This window comes from Trichechus manatus, unplaced genomic scaffold (genome assembly GCF_000243295.1).
Source record: "Trichechus manatus latirostris isolate Lorelei unplaced genomic scaffold, TriManLat1.0 scaffold00011, whole genome shotgun sequence".
Lineage (NCBI taxonomy): Eukaryota > Metazoa > Chordata > Mammalia > Sirenia > Trichechidae > Trichechus > Trichechus manatus.
In genome coordinates, this window is record NW_004443947.1 from 1,397,721 (window position 1) to 1,422,685 (window position 24,965).

A 24,965-nucleotide genomic window follows, 5' to 3' on the forward strand; every position below is an offset into this window, starting at 1 on the left:
GTTTCCATGTGTTTGATCTTTTTTACCTTGCTTTTTCTGTTATTGATTTCTACTTTTATGGCTTTATGGTCAGAAAAGATGCTTTGGATTCTGCTAAGGTTTGCTTTATGGCCTAATACGTGGTCTATTATGGAGAATGTTCCATGTGCATTGGAAAAGAAAGTATACTTGGCTGCTGTTAGGTGGAGTGTTCAGTTTATGTCTGTGAGATCAAGTTGGTTGATTGTAGTGTTTAGATCTTCCGTGTCTTTGTTAAGCTTCTTTGTGGATGTTCTGTCCTTCACCAAAAGTGTTGTGTTGAAGTCTCATACTACTATTGTGGAGCTGTCTATCTCTCTTTTCAATGCTGTTAGAGTTCGTTTTATGTATTTTGGAGCCCTGTGGTTGGGTGCATAAATATTTATTATAGTTATGCCCTGCTGGTGTATTGACCCTTCAATCATTATATAGTGTCCTTCTTTATCCTTTGTGGTGGATTTTATTTAAAGTCTATTTTGTCAGAGATTAATATTGCCACTGCTGCTCTTTTTTGAGTGTTGTTTGCTTGATATATTTTTTTCCATCCTTTGAGTTTTAGTTTGTGTTTTCAAATCTAAGGTGTGTCTCTTGTAGGCAGCATATAGACGGATCGTGTTTTTTTATCCAGTCAGACACTGTCTGTCTCTTTATTGGTGCATTCAGTCCATTTACATTCAGCGTAATTACTGATAGGTATGAATTAGTGCTGTCATTTTGATGTCTTTTTTTGTGCGTTGTTGACAGTTTCTTTGTTCCACTTAATTTTCTGTGCTGAATCGTTTTTCTTTATGTATTTTCTTTTCATCTTTTTCATTGTTGTTGATTTTGTATTTGCTGAGTCTTTATAGTTGCCTTCTTTTTTATTTTGACTTGTAAGATTGTTTCCTTTGTGGTTACCTTAATATGTACCCCTATTTTTCTACGTTTATACCAGTCTTTTATTTCTTTATATTGCCTTGACTTCCTCTCCGTATGAAACATCTATGTCTATATTTTTAAATTCCCTCTTTTTTGTTTTAATATTGTCATCTTTTACATATTGACACCTATTTCCCTATTTTCAGTGTTTTAGCTTTGATTTATTTTTGTGACTTCCCTATCTGGGTTGGTATCTGATTGCTCTGTCCTGTGTTCTAGTCTTGGGTTGTTATCTGATGTTATTGATTTTCTAACTAACTGGAGGACTCTTTTTAATATTTCTTGTAATTGTGGTTTGGTTTTTGCAAATTCCCTAAACTTCTGTTTATCTGGAAGTACCCTAATTTCGCCATCATATTTGAGAGACAGTTTTGCTGGATATATAATTCTTGGCTGGCAGTTTTTTTCCTTCAAGGCTTTATATATGTCATCCCATTGCCTTCTTGCCTGCATGGTTTATGCTGAGTAGTCCGAGCTTATTCTTATTGACTCTCCTTTGTAGATGACTTTTAGTTTATCCCTAGCTGCTCTTAAAATTCTCTCTTTATCTTTGGTTTTGGCAAGTTTGATTATAATATGTCTTGGTGACTTTCTTTTGGGATCTACCTTATGTGGGGTTTGATGAGCATCTTGGATAGATATCTTGTCATCTTTCATGATATCATGGAAGTTTTCTGCCAACAAATCTTCAACAATTCTCTCTGTATTTTCTGTTATCCCCCCATCTTCTGGTACTTCAGTCACTTGTAGATTATTCCTCTTGATAGAATCCCACATAATTCTTAGGGTTTCTTCACTTTTTAAACTCCTTTTATCTGATTTTTCCTCAAATAAATTGGTGTCAAGTGCTTTATCTTCATTCTCACTAATTGTGACTTCCATTGCCTCAATTCTGCCCCTGTGACTTTCTATTGAGTTTTCTTATTCTGAAATTTTATTGTTAATCATCTGGATTTCTGATTGCTGTCTCTCTGTGGATTCTTGCAGCCTGTTAAATTTGTCATTATGCTCTTCTCTAATCTTAAATTCCTCTATTGCGTGTTCTGCATTTTGCTTAATTTCCTTCCTAATCTCTTGAAAAGTTCTATATATTAATCTTTTGTATTCTGCCTCTGCTAATTGCAAGAAATTTTCTTCCTTTGGAAAATTTCTAGATTATTTTGGGACCTTGCTGAAGCAATCATGGTTGCCTCTTCATGTGATTTGATATTGACTGTTATCTCCAAGCCTTCAATAAGTTATTATCTTTATTTATGTTTGCTTATTGTGTCCCAGCTTCTCGTTTTGTTTTGTTTTGATATTCCCAGATAGGCTGCTCATGTGAGCTAGCGCAATCACCAGTGCCCCTGGAACTCCAATGTCCTGCCACCAGGTGGCCAGACCTGCCACTAAGTATGTGAGCCCAGGAGTCCGCCCACTCCTCCTGTATGGATTCAGCTCAGGTGTCCAGGTAGTCTGCCACCAAGTGTGTGGTGCAGGCTCTCACCTACAGTTCTAGACAGGCATGGGTGATTGGTGTAGTCACAGGCATTGGCTATAGCAGGGGGACACAGGCTGAGCAAGGCAGGGGGCTGATGGCCACCTCCGAGTGTCCACCAGGAGGAAAGTGTGTCCCTGTTCCCTAGAGCTCATAGATGGGTGGGTTTTGCAGCCGGACTATGAGCACCCTGTGCTGTTGGCTGTAAGGACTGGGGGGCACCACTTATCCTTGGGCCCCTGTTGCAGGTGGCTAGGCAGTGTGGGTGGAGCCACCAGTCCTCAGTCCCCTGATGTGGGTAGGTGAAGACCCTGCTTAATGAGCAGAGCAGTGTCAAATGTCAGGAAACTGCCACTTCACAGCTGACACAGTTGAAGTTAGACTTCAGATGTATACCCTGTTGTACTGTGGTAATGAGGACCTAGGCTGTTGAAATGGGCCCACACAAGTCTATGCAGGGGGAAAGGCACTCAAAGTCCGTGGATCCCTTATGCCTGTGCCTAGGCAAAGGAGCTCTGCCTATCCCGAATTCCTGGCTTAGGGGAGCCAGCAGATTATTTTTTTCCCGTTTGTTAATTCGTTCACTCTCCAAGGCTGGAAGAATGGCTTAGGGTGCATGACGGGTCCTACTTTCGGCCCAGGGGGCTCGACAGTTGCTGAGGCTGGCCCAGGACCTATTGCAGAGCGGGGAGCGGGGAGGTAAATGGAAGAGAGGTTTTTCCCTAAGGGGAATGTTTTTGATCCACACAATTGGCCAGATGCAAGTACTTATCTTTCCCCGATTGAGGGATGCTTCTCACTGGTTCTGGATGGCCAAGTAGACTCTCTGCCACTGGGTCTCTCCTGATGTGGAAAACACCTCCTGAGCGCCGCTGCTTGCCTACCTCACCACACACCAGGAGCTAATCTGGCCTGAAGGGCTCAGGCTCTGGCTGGGTCAGGTCTGGCAACTTCTCAGAGCTTTCAAATTGTCTCTCCGTCCCCCTGCCAATCAGTCCAATTCCTCAACTCTGCCTTTGATGTTCAGGGCACCTAGATTGTCATACATGATCGAGTTGCTTATTTTTTTGAGTCTTTGTTGTAAGAGGGACAACCAGAAGTGTCTGACTTCTCCACCATCTTGCCCCGCCTCCTCTTTTGGCTTTTCTGATGTTGTTTGATGTCCATCCTACAGTCTATTGTCAGATTTATTCATCTTTTCCGAAGTATTTTTTCCTAAAAGTTTAAAATTTTTGCTTTTCAAGTTTAGCATTGAATCTCCCTGGAATTAATTTTTTCTGTAGGGCATGATGTAGGGATTCGGTTTTCCCCAATGTGGATAACCAGTTTCCCAGCACCATTTATTGAAGAATCTTATCTTCCCGCCCCTGAGCCACAGCACCACCCGAGGCCAGTGCTGCATTGGCCTGGGCAGCATCCACTCCTCAGTCTGCTCCCTTGCTTACCTCCTCCCTCCTCTTTGGTGGCCAGAAGGCTAAATATTCAGTTGGACTTCGCAGCTCCTTCTCAGCAGTGGTGGCCCATGTGACAGCTGTGGCCAGTGAGACCCAGAGACATCTGCTGAGGAGGCTCTGGGATCGCTTTTGATTCCCCACTGCAAAACTTGTCAGATGGCAGCTGGGGTGGCCGTTTGCCCATCCCCAGCTTCCTGCCTGGGATGTGGAGGTGCAGAAGCTGTGATCACGGGGGAGCTCAGGGGAGGGTGGGTCTTTAGTTATGGCTGAGGTGCTGCCCCAGCCTGGACTGCCCGCTGCTGGGTGTTTATGTGAGAAAAATAAACCCTATTTGTTTACAGTACTGAGTCGCGCTTTCTGCCAAAAACAGCCCAGTGTTCCCCTGTGTATATGTAAAATGACTTTTCTTCCACGTGCTGGTCTGCTCCTGGACTCCACCTAAGACTGCCCACTGCCAGAGGCTGCTTTACGCATGCATGCACCAAAATGATCTCCCCCGTGGTTTTGTCAGACTTCGTTTCGATTTTCAATTTTAGTTCTATTGCTTGCTAAAGACTAATTAATTAACTCAACAAATATTTGTTAAACTCCTCTAATAAGCTAGGGAGACAGGTACGTTTCCTGGCTTCGTGGCGTGCAAGGTATGGCAGTGATAAGACACTATGAGCAGGGTCCAGTCTGGAAAACAGGTACCACATTAGGTGTTTCAAACAGTGGGGTTTTAATAGAGGGAATTGGTTGCAGGAGTGTCAAAAAGCTGCAAGAGCAAAGTGGGGCCCCTGAGATAACCCAGAAATTAAGGGTAGGATGCAGGTGTCACCCAGAGGCAAAAAAAGGAAGAGGGGATTTACCAGATCGCAGAAGCTTGGAGGGGTGCCCCAGGGTTGGTGCTCAGGCATCTGAGAGGGAGGTCTCAGCAGGTACGTGGACTTTCCAGGGAGGCATAGCCCCACAGGGGCTCAGATGGCTCCGGGGCATGGCCAGTGGGTGAGGGGTGTGGGGTTACTGGTATTCAGCACCTGTCAGGGGAGTGCTGCCCACTGCTGCTGGATCCTCTGAGGGGCCAGGCAAGGGTTGTGTGCTGGGAGTGTCGGGGGAGCTGGAGCCAGCCGGCTGCTGCCCTGCTGCTGGAGCATCAATAACCGGCCCTGGCAAACAGGAAGGATGCCCCTCCTCCCGCCTTCCCCCTCCCAGCACCTCCCAAGGGCAAAACCATCAGGAAGCTGGCTGCTCAGAGGTATGAGAAGCGTAGTGTGCACACTTCCAGACTCACCATGGTAGAGCAGAGTGTAGGAAGGTGGATTTGAGGCCCAGAGACAGTAAGTGAGTAACCTGCAGGCCACAGGCTCCACAGACACAGGCTGCTGTTTTATACTGCTGAGCTTTTTATGCAGCAGTGGATAATTACACCACACACACACACCCCGTACTCACCATCACTGGTTCTCTCCTTCGGAATGCTGAGTGTCTGCCAAAGGTAGAGGAGGAAAAGATGTGAAATGGCCTTGGCTTTGGTCATCCAATTGTTGGAAAACAGCCATTTCGTACTACAAATGTGAGGTTTTTTTGCCAATGCCTCATGTTGACTCTGCAATCAAGATTTATACTGTTTGGACTAAGAGTCTGTCTGTCTTCTCAACCTTCTAGTAACTGAAGCTTAGAGGATATCACACCCAATCACCTCTTCCCATGTCTTCCCACCACTGCAGGCAGGAGGAAGGGCAGCCCCTATGCATACAAGACCAAAAAGTTTTCTAGTCAAAGGAAGTGGCTACTTAACCTATTTCATCCATTTTAATATACAGTAAAGATAAAAAAAAGTTGATTCTGACTCATGGCAACCCTATGTATATTAGAGTAGAACTGTGCTCCTCAATAGGGTTTTCAGTGGCTAATTTTTTGGAAGCAGATAGCTAGGACTTTCTTCTGAGGCACTTCTGGTGGACTGGAACCTCCAACCTTTCAGTTAGCAACGGGAGCACATTAACCATTTGCACCACCCACAATGTCCTACAATAACAGATGATGTATAACTAATAACTGGAGCACTGCTTCAGAGCTTTGGGTGGTGTAGCCCAGGTCTTTGAAAACACTGTTGTTCCACTTTCTAGTCTCCGGAGGGTTGGAGGCAAACAAGCAAATGAATGGCATAGGTTAGACCACGTTTGATTCTTGAAGTGGGGTCCATGAGTCACAGGGCTGCTTCTGGTCCACACTTCAGGTCCACTGCACTGAACTGCTGGGAGCAGGGCACAGATCTGCATTTTCAGTACACACTCGAGGGGATTCTTATGCATATCAAAGGTTGAGGCATGCTGGATTAGACACTTTGTGTGTCCACGTTAGCATTCTTTAAACCAGCTACAAAGCATATTTAGAACCCTATAATAATAAAACAATTCAATAAAAATATTATTTTATACTTTGGTAGTGTTATGAGACATATCTGAACACACTGCCTTATTTGATCATTAACTAATCATGTTAGTCACTTACATCTGAACAACTCACACTTCTGTCAATGTCAATTACTAAAGGAATGCTTGTTAAAGAAATTAAAAATTTGTGCTTTTTGTTCTCTAAAAAAAATATATTTTATCTGTTCTAGACTGAAACTAGGAAATTTTCAATATTCACCATCTTGGACACAAAATCTACTTGGTAATGGTATTCCATTCTCTGCCTTCAGAAAGCAGATAAGCACAGTATTGCAACTCAAGAGTGCCGAGCATTCATCCAATTAGCTAGCTAATCTCCACTCAAGGACTGGTGCAGGGGGCAGGCTCAGTATAAGCTTCAAAGAGCGCCTCCTGGTGGCTTATTCCTGCCAACACTCCAGAGTCATGTTAGAATCATTTAGTAAGAAAATTCTCAGACTGAGGACTGAATCCAGTTACAATTATAATATCACATTCTCTATTTCAGAGATCCAGTCTCAAAGTTCTCCTAGTTTCCAAAAGCAGCCAACCTCGTAGGAAACGTCAGCTGAAGGCCAAAAAAAAGAAAAAAACCATTACCGTCAAGTCAATTCCGACTCATGGTGACCTTGTGTTACAGAGTAGAACTGCTCCATAAAGTTTCCTTGGCTGTTTAATCTTTATGGAAGCAGATCTCCAGGTTTTTCTTCTGTGGTGCTATTTGGGTAGGTTTGAACTGTCACCTGAAAACCAGCCTGCCTACTTTTCCTTGGCAGGTTTTTGAAGCCCCAAAGTTGTGGGTTGAAGCAAATTTTTTAAATCAGCCATAGGTGTATATATATATATATATTTCTTTTCCCCCCTCAGCAGCCTTGAGCTAGGTTGCCCTAATTGTGCAGCTTTTAACTTTTCTTTGCGTTAACACTTGCCTCATTTTAAACTTGGATTATTTCCCATATACACATCCTTAATTCTTTCTGTCATCATAGCAACATGCAAGCCTCCACTGACAGACAGAGAGATAGGTGGCTGTGCGGGAGGTACATTGGCCAGAAATTGAACCCGAGTCTCCCACATGGAAGGCAAGAATTCTACCACTGAGCCTCCACCAGGCTGAATCCAGACAAACTAGATAGATGGTGCCCAGCTACCACCACCGACTGCTCTGACAGTGATCGCAATAGAGGGTCATGGGCAGAGTGGGAGAAAAATGTAGAACAAAACTAAAATTCACAAAAAAAGAACACACTTACTGGTCTGATGGTGACTGGAGGAACCCCTAAGACTATGGCCCTCGGACACCCTGCCAACTCAGAACTGAAGCCACTGAAGTCCACCTTTCAGCCAAAGATTAGACAGGCCTATGAAACAAACAATAATACATGTGAGGAACGTGCTTCTTAGTTCAATCAAGTATACGAGACCAAATGGGCAACACCTGCCCAAAAGCAAAGTCGAGAAGGCAGGAAGGGACAGGAAAACTGGGTGAATGTACACTGAGAACCCAGGGTGGAAAGGGGGAGAGTGCTAACACATTGTGGGGATTGCAACTAATGTCACAAAACAATTTGTGTATAAAATTTTTGAATGAAAAACTAATTTACACTGTAAATTTTCACCAAAAACACAAATAAAGAACAAACAAAAAAGAATTCTACCACTAAACCACCATTGTCCCCATCTTGTTGTTAGTTGCCATTGAGTTGGCCAACTCATGGCGACCTCATGTATAACAGAACAAAATGTTGCCCGATCCTGTGCCATCTTCAGGATCGTTGGTATGTTTGAGTCTGTTGTTGTAACCATTGTGTCAATCCATCTCATTGAGGATTTCCCTCATTTTCGCTGACCCTCTACCAAACATGATGTCCTTTTCCAGCGATTGGTCTTTCCTGATGATGTGTCCGAAGTAAGCAATCCAAAGTCTTTACATTCTTGCTTCATAGGAGCATTCTGGTTGTATTTCTTTTAAATCTGATTTGTTCATTCTTCTGGCAGGTCACCATATATGCAACATTCTTTGCCAACACCCCAATTCGAATGCGTCGGTTCTTCTTGTCTTTCTTTTTCACTGTCCATCTTTTGCATGCATATAAGTTGATTTAAAAGACCGTGGCTTGGGTCAGGCACAGCTTAGTCATCAAAGTGACATCTTTGCTTTTCAAAACTTTAAAGAGGTCTTTTGCAGCAGATTTCTTTTCTTTCTTTCTTTTTTTTTTTTTTGTTTTTGCGGCAGATTTCTTGACTGCTGTTTCCATGGATATAGATTGTTGATCCAAGAAGAATGAAATTGTTGATAACTTCGGTTATTTCTCCATTTATCATGATGTTGTTTATTGGTCAAGTTGTGAGGATTTTTGTTTTCTTCACATTCAAGCATAAATCTTATTGAAGACTGGAGTCTTTGACCTTCATCTGTAAGTGCTTCAAATCGTCTTTGCTTTCGGCAAGCAAGGTTGTGTTATCTGCATATCACAGGTGGTTAATGAGTCTTCCTACAAATCTGATGCTGCATTCTTCTCCATATAGTCCAGCTTCTCAGATTATGTGTTCGGCCTACAGATTTAATAAGTAGGGTGAATGGATACAGTCCTGCTGTACACCTTTTCCAATTTTGAATCATGAAGTATCCCCTTGTTCTATTCAAACAACTGCCTCTTGATCCACGTACAGGTTCCACATATAGTCTACTATGCCAGAGACAACCAACTGAAGAGGAACAACATTACAGTCATCATTAAAAAGAATATTTTGATATCTAGCCTGAAATACAACGCAGTCAGTGATAGGTTAATACCCATACACCTACAAGGAAGACCAGTTAATTTGACTATTATTCAAATCTATGCACCAACCATGAATGCCAAAGATTAAGAAATTGAATATTTTTACAAGCTGCTGCAGTCTGAAATTGATCAAATGTGCAATCAAGGTGCATTTATAATTACTATTGATTGGAATGAGAAAGTTGGAAATAAAGATGAAGGACCAGTAGTTGAAAAATATAGCCTTAGTGATGGAAACAATGCTGAAGACCACATGATAGAATTCTGCAAGACCAATGACTTATTAATTGAAGATACTGTTTTCAGCAATACAATTGATGACTATATGTGTGTGGACCTCACCTGATGAATTTCACAGGAATCAAATTGACTAAATCTGTAGAAAGAGATGATGTAGAAGTTCAATATCATCAGTCAAGACCAAACAAGGGGCTGACTGTGTGCAACTGATTACATGCAAATTCGAGGTCAAGGTGAAGAAAATCAAAGCAAGTCCATGAAAGCCAAAGTACAACCTACTCCTGGTAACCACTAACACACTTTAGTAATATATTTGCCTAATCTAGATATTTCATATAGGTGGGATCATACAATATTTGTGCTTTTCTGTCAAACTTCGAGGAATGCTTTTGATTTGTAGAAATTGGGCTTGTATCTGGCAACTCTCTTTTTAATTCTATGACTATATTTTTTCTATATCGTTGATCATGTCATTTGCAAATAATGACAGTTTTGTCTTTCCTCTTCCATCCTTTTTACTACTTATTTCTTTCTCTTTCTTATTATGTTGACCAGACCTTCCATTACTGTGTTGAACTATATTGGTACAGCTGACATCCTTGTCTTATTCTCAGCCTTACATATGTTAAGCACGATTGTTTGCTGTAAATTTTTATTATATAGCCTTCATAACGTTAAGGAAATTCCCTTTCATTCCTTCTTCTTGTTTGTTTTAAAAAATCAAAACCATTTTCTGCAACCCAAGAAGAAAAAGTGAATATTTTTCCTTTAGTTTACTAATGTAGTGAATAACATTGATACATTTCTGTTCAGAATGTATTATTATTTTTAATATAGTACATGATTTGTGTAATGTGTCAGAGACTGGTAGTTGGTTCTTTATATCTATTTTCTCTTGCTTCTACAGGAATAAAACCAAATCCATTGCTGTTGAGTTGATTCCAACTCATAGCAACCCTATAGCACAGAGTAGAACTGCCTCCATAGGGTTTCCAAGGAGTAGCTGGTGGATTCGAACTTCTGACTTTTTCGTTAGCAGCCTAAGCTCTTAACTACGTGCCACCAGGGCCCCCTATAGGAATATGACCGCCAGTTTTTTGCTGGATGCACAGATGCCCAGAAGGAAAACTACATTTCCCACTCTCCCTTACAGCTAGATATGATCATGTGACTAAACTCTGGCCAATGGGATTTAAGTAGAGATGATGTGTGCAACTTATAGGTCCAGCCTTTGAAGGGAAAGTGTAACTTCCCTTTGCTTCCTTACCCCTTTCTGCTGGCTGGCATGTGAATGTAGGGGGACACACTAGAGATCCCAGAACAAAAATAGGAGAACCTGGGTTGTAATTCTGAGGAGCCATCATACCAGCCCTGGGCTGTTATGCGAGACAGATATAAATTTCTATCTTGTTTAGAGCATTGGGAGGGAGGGAGGGAAAGGGAATCTCTGTTTCAGCAGCTAAGCCTGTATTCTAAATAAAACAGAGCCAAAACAGTTATCTAATATCTTGCTCGGGATTTTGCATCCATGCTAACAAGTCAAATGGACTTAGACTTTTTCTATGCTCCTTATCTGGTTTGGAGAAGTCCCTGGGTGTCGCATATGGTTATGTACTCGGCTACTAAATGAAAAGTTGGCAGTTCGAATCCACCCAGAGGCACCTTGGAATAAAGGCCTGGCGAAACCCCATGGACTGCAGTTCTACTCTGAAACACATGGGGTAGCCATGAGTCAGAATTGATTCATTGGCAAGCGATTGGTTATCTGGTTTATCTTAAGGTTATATTAGCTTCTTAAATTGGATTGAGAAGCTGTCCCTCTTTGGAGGTTACTGTGGATTAGCTGCTCAACATCTGTTGTACCTCCCTTTCAGGGTGCCTTCTTGTACTGCCAGTATAGAAGCCTAAAGGGTCTCTTGCAGCTAGAGTTCTGTCTGTGATGTAGGTTTGCCAGTGAGATATGTGAGGGGTGGAGGTCCCACTTCTGCTGTTTTTGCTGCTCTTACTGGTAAGCCCTCCAGTACTCAATAACTAGTTTTTGTTTTGTTTTTTTTTTTTTAATGGGTGTTGAGAGTAGACATGGGACATCAAGTTTTTGCAGGTGCAGATCTAGCAGCCACATGACTCTGGCATCAATGACTATAGCAAAATGCTTGATTAGTTGCTTCTTTCTGGATTATTTGGGCTTACTCTGTGGTCCTTTTTCTAGGGTTTTTTTTTTTTTTTAATTTGATTTGCTTTGAACCAGTTCATTTCTCCATCTTTTTTGTTTTCTTATAATTTTATTCAAGATAAAAATTTCCCACTATGTTCTTCTTTAGCCATGTCCCACAACTTTTCTTTTTTTAATATAAGGCCTTCATTATGATTCCTTCTTTAGCCCAAGTATTATTTAGTAGTATGTTTTTTAGTTTCCAGATAAAAAATATTTTTAAAGCTATCTTTTTATGGTTGATTTCTGTTTATATTCTCCATATTTCTTAATTTATCTTCATAAATGTCCATCTCTTTATCTCTCCTGATGTCTTCTGGAATGAGTCTTTGACCTGACCTATCAGCTTACTAATTTCTTGTATTCATTTTGTTATTCAACCCATCTATGAGTTCTTTATGTCAAGTATTATATTTCATACCCCATAACTCCAACTGATTCTTCTTCCCAACTGCTTGTTTTTTCTTCATGTTTCCAATAGCCTCCTTTATCTCTCAGGAAACTCTTACTCTGTCAGGCGTATCAGTTGGGCTTCAACTAGTATAAGTTGTTCAGCTTTTCCTCTTTTATAGTTCTTGTGCACCTCAGGAATCTCATCATTTTTCCTTGTGGACTCATCATCCCCAAGGGTACCAGATGCTTTGGCCAGTACTATGTACCTGGTAAAAGGGGCAAAACCTAGCTTCAGTTTTGCCCTGACAATGCAGCTGGTACTATGGGGAACATACTTCAGGACAGAGGGTCTCTCAGGGTACAATTTAGACCCTTCCACTCTCCATTTTCTGACATTTCTCTCCACCTATCAGACAGAAGCCTTTTATTTTTTTTTCCCCCCGAGACCCAGTATGTCTGTTCACTCCTAGTTTTCTCTCCAGTTCTTCTTTCTGCATATCCTTTGGGAGAACCTTATCTAGACTGCGGAGCGGGGAAGCTTTCTTTTGATCTATCATCTATGCCCTGGTGTCGCAGTGTTTAAGAGCTCGGCTTCTAACCAAATGGTCGGCAGTTTGAATCCACCAGCTGCTTCTTGGAAACCCTACTGGGGCAGTTCTGCTCTGTACTATAGGGCTGCTATGAGTCGGAATTGACTCGATGGCAATGGGTTTTTTTGTTTGTGTTTTTTTATCATCTGTAGGACCTGAGATAACTCAAATGTCTAATAATAATATTAAAAAAAGCATTCTTTTGTTTTTATATTGGAATTTCTTATGACTTTTCTATCTTGAAAAAATGTCAAGCCTACAGAAAAGTTGAAAGAATAACACCCATATAAACACCCATATACTCTTCACGTAGATTCACCAATTATTAAAATTATTCTACATTTGATCTATCTTTCTCTTTTCTGTCTTACACAAAAGATAGTTCACTGGACACTTGCTTTTGCACCTTGCTTTATTTGAATTAATATATCTTGGAAATCATCCCATATCATCTTACAGAGATTTTCCTTAGTCTTTTATATATACATGTATATCGTTTACTTTTTTAAAAATGAGTTCAGTTCATTTACATTTATTGATATAACTGATATGCTTGGTTTCAACTCTTGTATTAGTAATATTTACTCTGTATTATTTTGTTTTCACAGAGTTTCATTCTCTATGTGATCAGTTATGTGTTGTTTTTTGTATTTCTTTTGGACTTGAAGGTTTGTATTTTTGCTCTGATTTTATTTTATTTTTTTACTTCTAGCATTTCCATTTGACTCATTCTTAAAGTTTCCATCTTTCTTCTGAAATACCCATCTGTCCATGCATGTGCATACCTTTCCCACTATTTGGGAATATTTTATATTTTATATTCCCGAAAATAAAAAAATATACATTTTTTAAAACCTATTAATCATAGCTATTTTTAAACCCCTGTCATCTCTAAGTCTGGTTCTGCTGATTGCTTTATCTCCTGACAATGGGTTCTTTTTTTCTTGATTTTTTGTTTATCTCTTTTTTTTTTTTCACTGAATACCAAGACATCAAGTGTAGAACAGAAGAGACTGAGGTGAGTAGTATTTCTGCTTGGAAATGGGCATACCTTTTCTTCTGTTCAACTGTTAATATGGTGGTTTAAGTCCAAGTAGGCAGGAGCTGAGCTGGGATTGGGTTTTGTTGCTGCTGTTGTTACCTTAAGTGTACCACAGTTCTCAAATTCTGCTAGTAGTGGGCTGCTTTTGCCTTATGCTTAGGGTAGCGGCTAAAATGCTGGAGAGTTTTTCTTAGTATTCCTGATTCTTTCTGAGACTTCAGGAGTCCTTGCACACTGGTGCCACAGAGAAAGTTTCTCTCCATCCTCTTGACACTTCCCAAGTGATAGACCACTGTCTCTTTACTTGATGCCATGCTTAGGGGAGGGGCAGGAAAGTTCTCTGTTATTCTGGTCTACCTTCAAACTTAGGCAGACCTTATCTACCTGGGCCTTGGGAATGGAGCTTCTAAGTTTTCCTGGCCCTTCTCTCTGTGGTACTCAAAAATCTGCCTAATATTTCTGGTTGTTCTTGGTGGGATTTCCCTCCTCCTCCCGCAGTGATAGCAGACCTCCACTTGTTAAAGATGTAGGATCCTGATCCTACCTGTATCAGTCAGGGTCTAGTTAGGAGTCAGAAACCACACAGATAAATTCAAACAGAGAAAGCTTAATAAAGAGGATTATTAACTATTCACAAGGGATTAGGTACTAATAAAGGAGCCCTGGTGGCACGGTGGTTAAAGCTCTCAGCTGCTAACCAAAAGGTCAATGATTCTAACCCACCAGCCATTCCATGGGAGAAAGATATGGCAGTCTGCTCCCATAAAGATTACAGCCTTGGAAACCGTATGGGGCAGTTCTACTCTGTTCTACAGGGTTGCTATGAGTCAGAATTGACTTGACAGCAATTGGGTTTGTTTTTTGTTTAGGTACTAATAAGGTCGCTGGATGATGCAAATGGTTTGCACTAGACTACTAACAGAAAGGTTGGTGGTTCAAAGCCACCCAGCAGCATTGTGGAAGAAAGGCCTGGTGTTCTGTTTCCATAAAGATTACACCCAAGGAAACCCTATGGAGCTCAGTTCTACTCATGTGGGGTCGTCATGCGCCACAATCAACTCAATGGCAATGGGTTTAGTTTTTTTGGTTTTAGCTACTAATAATGTATGAAAGAGAATGCTAAAGAATACTGTAGGACTGAGGGAGAATACTCAAGGAAAGAACAAACTTAGAAGGGGAATCTCCTCTCCAAGGCTGGGATTCAGACCTCACTGGAGAGGGTGTGACTGCAACCCACTGGATGGTGGAGAATTCCACTGGGTTTGTCTCAGGCCAGAGCTGGTCCACAGCCACTGGACTGAGGGTGGCAGACAGGTAACCAATGGCCAGGAGTAACAAGCTGGAGCCCATGCTGGGATACTGGTGGACCACGAATGACAGACAGGGAACTGTGAGCTGGGACTGGCCACAAAATTTACTGAAGGATGAGCACCACTGGATGTCTTGCGCATACATTGCTGGAAGCTGCCTTGTAGGGGCAAGAAGAAAAAAGATATTGTAATGAGGAAGAGAAGCCCCTTCCTCCTGTAGCATCTGTCCAGCGCCTTCTACTGACAATGCTTACTATCATGCCAGCTGACAAAGGAAAAGTATTTACAGGGTCCAGATGCAAAATCTCAAGCAGGACAACGAAGGTTGGATTTAGAGCTGAAAGGCAATGAATTGACAACTGGCACAGTCCACCCTTTGACTACTAGCTTTCATATGCAGAGTTCCACACAGACTGAACTTTTGTACAACAACAAACTCTATATTCCACCAGACAAAATATAGCTCTCCTTTCTAGAAGGAAAGAAGTTATTATCCTTCTTTCCTCAAAATAAGGTGAAACACAGTCATTGTATCTATTACTAGCTATATTAATTACTCCTCAAATTCAGTCACAGCCTCATGGAATATTATGTTACCAAAAGAGAAAATTGTACGTGTGGAAATCGTTGAATTGGTGAAGGTTTTGTTGTGTATATTTTCAATGCAATAAAAAAAGAGTAAATTGTTAAGTTAACTTCCAATCATTTGAATATAAAGTAATAATTGAAAGAAAGTGAAATAAGAAAATCATTAGCATATACAAATAAATAATACATATAAAAATAAAAAAGAAGATATGCAAACCCTTGTTATTGGGTATAATAGTGAAATGAGCTACTCCCCCTTCCTACCTTTATTTTCACACTCATGGCTGTAGGGAAACATATAATGTTCTCTTATTCAAAGCATCTATTGCATTCTGTAAGAAAGAACTCCATTCTTTCACAGTGTTGTTTCCAGCTGGTGCCATACTGAGTCTTTAGAAAGCCACTGCACATTTCAATCAGGACAGGAACCTCTTGGTGATGGGATATAAGGTAAGACCAGTTAATGCCATGGGCATTGGTCCATTGCTGCTGCTTTTGCTGTGAAAGAAAGCAATGGAACCAAGTTCCTCAGTCAATGTTGTGTGGAATGCCATGACAGTGAGTAAAACATTCTGTGAGTCCATGAATGGTGGAGCTGAAAGACATATGTGCAAGTGTCATGGATTGAATTGTGCCCCCTAAAAATGTGTGTCAACTTGGCTAGGCCATTATTCCCAGGATTGTGTGATTGTCTACCATTTTGTCATCCTATGTGTTGTAAATCCTACCTCTATGACGTTAATGAGGCAGGATTACAGACAGTTATGTTAATGAGGCAGGACAGAATCTACAAGATTAGATTGTGTCTTAAGTTGATCTCTTTCGAGATATATAAGAGAGAATTGAGCAGAGAGACAGGGGGACCTCGTTACCACCAAGCAAGAAGAGCCAGGAGCGCACGTCCTTTAGACCCAGGGTCCCTGTGCTGGGAAGCTCCCAGACCAGGGAAAGATTGATGACAAGGACCTTCCCCCAAAGCCAACAGAGACAGAAAGTCTTCCCCTGGAGCTCACACCCTGAATTTGGACTTCTAGCCTCCTAGACTGTGAGAGAATAAATTTCTCTTTGTTAAAGCCATCCATTTGTGGTATTTGTGTTATAGCAGCACTAGATAACTAAGATAGCAAGGAAGATAAATACAAATTCAGATCCAGATCCAAATTATGTATCTATTCCAGTGACAGTGAACCTCTGTCCCCTCCATTATAATCAACCTGAACCCAGGCAGATGGTTAGTCCTCCCAGGGAATGGTGCCTCATCAGGGACTCTGTGTTCTCTGCTGTTGTCATATTAGTCACTCAGCAGTAGTGTTAGCCAGGTCAGACTCAGTAAGGGGAAGTTCATGTTATAGAGCCCATGCACAGCCTCCATCCCTGCCACCATGGCCACTTTGATTATGGGTCCATTAAGCCTGTTGGGGCTTGGGGGAAAGGTTGACTGACATCCCTAGAGTGTGTCCTTTTTCCCACTTGATTATGAAGAGCCTCCTCTGCATGGATGTCTTTGGTGGACATTTACACAGAACAAAAAAATCTTCACAATCTGTGCCCATTCTGAGAAGTCCATACATATACTTCTCCAGACTTCCCGCTTAATTTTCCAATCTTACTCCTTCCAAGACTGTAACCATCCAGCCAAACTATTAGCCACTGCCCCTAAATCAGTGGAAACTCATTATTCTGGCCATTTCTCACTCCAGACAAAGTGCACAACCAAATGTACTGCTCAAAGGACTTCTCTTCACCATTGTTCTTCAGGGTCACCCCTGAGGAGGGCTGTAGTGCTGCAGCTGCCCTCTTTTGGTTGCCAACAGCATATCATGCAGACCCATCATAAACCAGACACAAGTTTTTATTCCTCAGTCAACTGGTCATAGAGAACTCCCCCGTGAGGTCATAGGCATAAATTGAGGGAGAGGAGGCAATGCAACAGGATTCGGTATCAAAGGAGTCTGAGCTACCTGCTCATGCAACTTACTTGTACCTTCTGGACCTGCCCAAGCTTGGTCACTAATATACCATTTCCGTTTGATAACAGATTGCTGCTGTGTGTGCCCAACTTTATGGATAAGGAAGACAATACCCATTTCATCATAGTAAACTTAGGTTGCGTGGTTACTTGATGTCCCATGTTATGCCTTCTGACTCTACCAAGGCCAAGTATCAAGTCAGAAGATGTATCTCAAAAGAAGAATGGTTATATGCAAAAGAGGGCAAAATTCTAGAGGCTAGTGCTGTAATTCTCCTATTGCTGCTTTCCAGAGGCTCCATACAGCATCCATATTTGCCACATACATTTAAAGTACCACTAGATCTGCTGGATCGTAAGGCTCAAGTGGTAGAGCAGCTTACACTGCAACTTGGACTTGCTACAGAGCCTTCTCTTGCTCTGGTCCCTACTCAAAACTAATAGCTTGACTCTTAGGTGCTCTAAGTATCACACTCAAACATGGTATATGTTACCTCCCTCCCCTAAAAAAAAAATAAAAAAGCCAACCAAGCATTGTGTATCTTTTTTGTGGTAGGTTGTGTGAGATACAACTATTTGTCTTTTACCTAGGAGGAGATATCTCGACATGCTCTATACCATCAAACCCCCAGAATCTTCACTAAGTGGTGGGTCCTGACGTTCTGTTGGAGTTATTGCCCACCCTCTGGTTTGCATATGTATTATTAAGATCTTTAAATAATTTCTTTCTTCTTGCTCATCATATCTAATCAGTATAATGTCAGTGTAGAAGATCAGTATGCTGTTTCATAGGATGTCAATGTGGTCAAGATCTCTACAGATCATATTATGTCAGACAGCAAGAGAGTTGACACAGACCTGAGGCAAGAATGTGAAGGTATGCTGTTGGGACTACCAAGTGAAAACCTGCTTCTGTTGGTCCTTGTAAATTGGTATTGAGAAAAAGGTATTAGACACGTTAATAGCTACATACCAAGTGCCTACCAGGGGCTTGTAAAGATACTATGTAAATACACTACATTTAGGACAGAAACTGCAATTTGAGTCACCACTTGAACATGTTCACGATAGGCCAGAGTCATTCTCCAAGCTACATATGACTTCTGCACAGTCCAGTCAAGTGAGTTAAATATGGAAGTGATAGATATTACTACCTCTGCCTCTTTAAAGTCTTGGGTGGCGCCATTAATCTCTGAAATCTCCACTGGGATGCAATATTTTTTCTTGTTTACTGTCTTGATATGGAGAAGTTTCTAGAACTTATACTTAGTCCTCTCTACCACATGGCTTTCACCCATAAGTCAGAGAATCTATGTGAGCATTCTTCCAGTTGCCAAGTATATCTGTTGTAATTACACATTCAAGCACTGAAGAAATATCAATTGATGTTCCACAAGGGTGCCAAGAAAATCCAGTGGGGAAAGAATAGTCTTTTCAACAAATGGTGGTAGGACAACTGATAACCACATGTAAACAGATGAAGTTAGACCCCTTCCTCACATCATACACAGAAATTAACTCAAAATGGATCACAGACCTAAATGAATGAGCTAAAACTATGAAACTCTTAGAAGAAAATATAGGAGTAAACCTTCATTACTTTGGGTTAGGCAAAGCCTTCCTAGATAAGCCACCAAAAGCACAAATAGCAAAAGAAAAAAATAGATAAATTAGACATCAAAATTAAAATCTTTGATCACCCTTAACATACAGATCTTGAAGATCAGAACACCCCAAGTAAGAAAGACACAAAGAAAACCACATCCAGGTACAACATAGTCAACAACTAAAAACAAAACATAAGGAAAAGTATTAACAGTAGATAGAGGGGAAAAAAAAAAACAATGTACGTGGGAAAATGATAAGATGTCAACTCTCTTAGGAAAAAAATGCAAGTCAGAGGTCAAAGGAATGACATCATTAAAGTGCCGAAAGACCATCAACCTAGAATTTTATATCTAGAATAAAAAAAAACAAACCAAACCCGTTGCTGTCCAGTTGATTCCAACTCATAGCGACCCTATAGGACGGAGTAGAACTGCCCCATAGGGTTTCCAAGGAGTGGCTGGTGAATTAGAATTGCCAACATTTTGGTCAGCAGACGAGCTCTTAACCGCTGAGCCACCAGGGCTCTATAGCTAGTATAAATGTGCTTCAAAAATAAAGGTGAAATAGAACAACTGGAACACAATTAAAGAGAATGTTGACACGTTGTGAAAAATGTAACTAATGTCACTGAACAATTTGTATAGAAATTGTCAAATGGAACCTAATTCGCTGTGTAAACTTTCACCAAAAACACAATAAAATATATTTTTATTTCTAAAAAGGATGAAATAAACACAATTTCAGATAAACAAAAGCCGGGAGAAGTTGTTGGTTGAAGACCCACACTACAAGAAATGCCAAAGGAAGTTCCTCAGGCGGAAGGGGAATGTTACCAAATTAAAAGATCTACAAGAAGGAACAAAGAATGCTGAAAATGGTAAATATGTGGTGAAATATAAGACACTATTCTCTTAATTTTTTAAAAGGCAATTGGCTGTTTAAAGCAAAAGTATAATAATGTGTATTAAGATTTTATAATATGTGTAAAAGTAAAATATATGACAACAGTAGCAAAAAAGGGTGGTAGAGAATCAGTGGAAACATAATGGTATATGTTTCTTACATTATATATAAATGGTATAATATTAATTTGAGGTAGACTGGAAACCCTGATGGCATAGTGGTTAAGTGCTATGGCTGCTAACCAAAAGGTCGGCAGTTTGAATCCACCAGGTGCTCCTTGGAAACTCTATGGGGCAGTTCTACTCAACAGCAACAGGCTTTTTTTTTTGTGATAATTTAAATATACATATTATAATTTTAAAGTAATCACTGAAAACATAGAGAGGTGATAAAAAGTCAATTGTGGATATAAAATGCATTGCTAATAAATAATTAAATAATCCTAAAGGAGGAAAAAGGGAAAAGGACTGATGGGACAAGAACAAAACAAAAATCAAGATGATAGACTTAAACCTAACCATATTAATAATTTAATTAAATGGAATTAGAAGGCAGAGATTATCAGACCACATCAACAGAAAACCAACTATATGCTGTTTGCAAAAAACCACAATAAACCTTAAGACACTGGTAGGTTAAAAGTGAAAAGATGGGAAAAAACACCACACAAACACTAATCAAAACTAAGCTGTCATGATTATAATAATATAAAAGTAATCTCAAGAAAAAATGACCAAAGATAAAGAGGGATATTTCATAAGAGGGATTTAAAAAAAGGATGAAGTCCTCAAGAAGATATAACAATCATGAATGTATATACACCTAATAATAGTGCTTCAAATACATGAAGTAAAATGTAACAGAACTAAAGAGATAAATAGACAAATCCACAATTATAGTGGGAGATTTTAACACCATTCTCTCAGTAATTGATAGAAATAAACAAAAAAAAATCAATAATTTTTTTTTGCAACACAATCAACTAACTTAATCTTATTAACATTTTTTAGAATACTGCACAACAAGAGCTGCAAACATCCATTAACAATCAGAACGTGGAATGTAGGAAGTATGAGTCAAGGAAAATTGGAACTTGTCAGAAATGAAATGGAACACTTGAAGATGGATATCCCAAGCATTAGTGAGCTGAAATGGACTGGTATTGGCCATTTTGAGTAGGACACTTATATGGTCTACTATGACGGGAATGACAAATTGAAACGGAACGGCTTCACATTCATTGTCAAAAAGAACATTTCAAGATCTATCCTGAAGTATAATGCTATCAGTGATAGGATAATATCCATACGCCTGCAAGGAAGGCCAGTTAATATGACTATTACTCAAATTTATGCACAAACCACTAAGTCCAAAGATGAAGAAATTGAAGATTTTTACCAACTTTTACAGTCTGAAATTGATCAAACATGCAATCAAGATGCACTGATAATTACTGGTGATTGGAATACGAAAGTTGGAAACAAAGAAGAAGGATCAGTAGTTGGAAAATATGGCCTTGGTGATAGAAATAACGCCAGAGATCACATGATAGAATTTTGCAAGGACAACAACTTATTCTTTGGAAATACCATTTTTCAACATCATAAATGATGACTATACACAAGAATCTCACTGGATGGAATAACAGGAATAAAATCGACTACATTTGTGGAAAGAGACAAAGGAGAAGCTCATTATCATCAGTCAGAACAAGGCCAGGGGCTGACTGTGGAACAGACCATCAATTGCTCATATGCAAGTTCAAGCTGAAGCTGAAGAAAATTAAAACAAGTCCACAAGAGCCAAAGTATGACCTTGAGTAGATCTCACCTGAATTTAAAGACCATGTTAAGATTAGATTTGATGCATTGAACACTAATGACCGAAGATCAGACTAGTTGTGGGATGATATCAAGGACATCATACATAAAGAAACCAAAAGGTCATTAAAAAGACAGAAAACAAAAAAAAAAGACTCTGATACTTGCTCTTGAACATAGGGTAGCTAAAGTGAAAGGAAGAAATGATGAAGTCAAAGAGCTGAAGATTTCGAAGAGTGGATCGAGAAGACAAAGTAAATTATTATAATGAAATCTGCAAAGATCTGGAGTTATAAAATCAAAAGGGAAGAACATGCCTGGCATTTCTCAAGCTGAAAGAACTGAAGGAAAAATTCCTGCAATATTGAAGGATTCTATGGGCAAAATACTGAAAAACATAGGCATAAAAAGAAGATGGAAGAAATACATAGAGTCACTGTACCAAAAAGAATTGGTCAAAGTTCGGCCATTTCAGGAGGTAGCTTTTGATCAAGAATCAATGGTACTTAAGAAGCCCAGGCTGCACTGAAGGCATTGGTGAAAACAAAGCTCCACGAATTGACGGAATACCAACTGAGATATTCAACAAACAGATGCAACACGGGAAGCTCTCACTCATCTATGCCAAGAAATTTGGAAGACAGCTACTTGGCCAACTGATGGGAAGAGATCCATATTTGTGCCCTTTCTGAAGAAAGGTGATCCAACAGAATGTGGAAATTATCGAAGAGTATCATTAATATCACATGCAAGTAAAATTATGCTGAAGATAATTTTCAAAACTGGTTGCAGCAGTACATCAACAGGGAACTGCCAGAAATTCAAGCTGGATTCAGAAGAGGACATGGAACAAGAGATATCATTGTTGACGAAAGATGTATCTTGGCTGAAAGCAGAGAATACCAGAAAGATGTTTACCTATGTTTTATTGACTATGCAAAGGCATTCAACTGTGTGGATCATAACAAATTATGGGTAACATTGTGAAGAATGAGAATTCCAGAACACTTAATTCTGCTCATGCAGAACCTGTACATAGACCAAGAGGCAGTCTTTCCAATAGAACAAGGATATACTGCATGGTTTAAAATCAGGAAAGGTATGCGTCAGGGTTATATCCTTTCACCATAATTATTCAATCCGTCTGCTGAGCAAATAATCCGAGAAGCTGGACTATATGAAGAAGAACACAGCATCAGGATTGGAGGAAGCTTCATTAACAACCTGCGATATGCAGATGACACATCATTCCTTGCTGAAAGTGAAGAGAACTTAAAGTACTTAACTGATGAAGATCAAAGACTACAGCCTTCAATATGGATTACACCTTAACATAAGGAAAACAAAAATCCTCACAACTGGACCAATAAGCAACATCATGATAAACGGAGAAAAGATCGAAGTCGTCAAGGATTTCATTTTACTTGGATCCACAATCAATGCCCATGGAAGCAGCAGTCAAGAAATCAAACAATGTATGGTATCAGGCAAATCTGCTGCAAAAGACCTCTTTCAAGTGTTAAAAAGCAAAGATGTAACCTTGAGGACTAAGGTGTGCCTGACTCAAGCCATGGTGTTTTCAATTGCCTCATATGCATGGGAAAGCTGGACAATGAATAAGGAAGACCGAAGGATTGATGCCTTTAATTGTGGTTTTGGTGAAGAATGTTGAATATACCATGGACTGCCAAAAGAATGAACAAATCTGTCTTGGAAGAAGTACAACCAGAATGCTCCTTAGAAGCAAGGATGGCCAGACTACATCTCCTGTACTTCGGATATGTTATCACGAGGGATCAGTCCCTGGGGAAGGACATCATGCTTGGTAAAGTACAGGGTCAGTGAAAAAGAGGACGACCCTCAATGAGATGGATTGACACAGTGGTTGCAACAATGGGCTCAAGCATAACAATGATTGTGAGGATGGCGTAGGACTGGGCAGTGTTTCGTTCTGTTGTACATAGGGTCACTATGATTCAGAACCGACTTAACAGCACCTAACAACAACGATAACAACACCACCACACAATAACTGGAGGATGCATGCTCTTTTCATGTGCCTATGGAACAGGTAAAGCATATACTTGACTACACAAGCTGCAGTAAATTTTATATGATCAAAATCATAAGAGTATGTTCTCTGACCACAATGGAATTAAATTAAAAACCAATAAGAAAAAGATATCTAGAAAATTCCCAGTACTTGGAAATTAAAGAACACACTTCAAATTATTCATGGATCATAGGTCAAAGAAGAAATTCCAAAGGAAATTAGGAAAATATCTGAATTGAAAAAAAAAATAATAACACATCAAAATTTGTGGGATGCAGCTAAAGCAGTGCTTAGAGGGAAATTTATAGCTCTAAATGCTTTTATTTGAAAAGAAGAAAGGAATAAAATGGATTATCTGCTTTTCCATGTTAAGAAGCTGGAACAAAAGAGCAAATTAATGCCAAAGTTGGATTTTGAAAATATTGATAAGTCTTAACAATAAACGTTTATTTAGCAAGACTTATCAAGAAAAAAGAAGGAGCAAACTTCTTATATCTGGAATAAAAAAGTGGACCTACTACAGTTCTTACAGGGGTCTCTCCCCAGTGGTCCCACCCAGGGCAGCTGGAACTCTCAGCCACTTCTGAGACAGTGTAGCCAGGCTAGGCTCACAGCCTATTGCCCAGCAATTTCTAGTGATGGACCAGCACCCGCCCCCCACCCCCCACCCCCGTAGTCATGATTCTGCCCTGCCTCTGACAGCCTGGGAGTGGTATCCTAGTGGTGGCCTCTAAGTTGAGGTCTGCTGACTGCTACCCACCAGCCTCCTGTGGGTATGGACAGTCAGGCCCACAAAGCCACCCTGCTCCCCCTACCCCACAGTGCAAGCAGTTATTCTGCCAAGCACTTTTCTCAGGGTCTTCTCTATTTCTGAGGTGACAGTCTGGTGGAAGAGGCAGACCCTGAAGGACACAGGACCACAGCTGTTTTGGAAGGATGCACTGGAGGAGGGAGGTCTGGGAACTTCCTGGAGAAAGTGATATTTGAGCCAAGGTGGCACAGGCAGGGAGACAGACAAGGGCATGGCCTGTGTGGCCTGACATGGCAGAAGGAGGCACAGCTTTGTCCTGAGGGCCACGGGGAGCCCCGGTCAGTGTCTTGACTAAGGAACACCACTTTCTGGGAAAAGCAGAGGATGGGTGAAGTGGGGAAGACTGGCAGAGAGGA

The 24,965-nt window shown here is 40.5% G+C and overlaps 1 protein-coding gene across 2 annotated transcripts in view; it reads left to right on the forward strand.

The window, feature by feature from the left end:
* Window positions 1–18,051, forward strand: part of LMAN2 (lectin, mannose binding 2) — a 42,583-nt gene extending 24,532 nt beyond the window's left edge. Inside the window, exons 8-9 of one of the 2 annotated variants that reach the window (XR_002823141.1) lie at window positions 15,807–15,895; window positions 17,484–18,051. Coding sequence is in view for 1 of the 2 variants with exons in the window: in XM_023726463.1 (XP_023582231.1) it covers window positions 15,807–15,841 (35 nt within the window). In the remaining variant the exon portion in view is untranslated. Of the gene's footprint in view, window positions 1–15,806; window positions 15,923–17,483 lie in introns of those variants that run through there. The other variant, XM_023726463.1, reaches the window with a different exon arrangement.
* The last annotated feature ends 6,914 nt before the right edge of the window (window positions 18,052–24,965 follow it).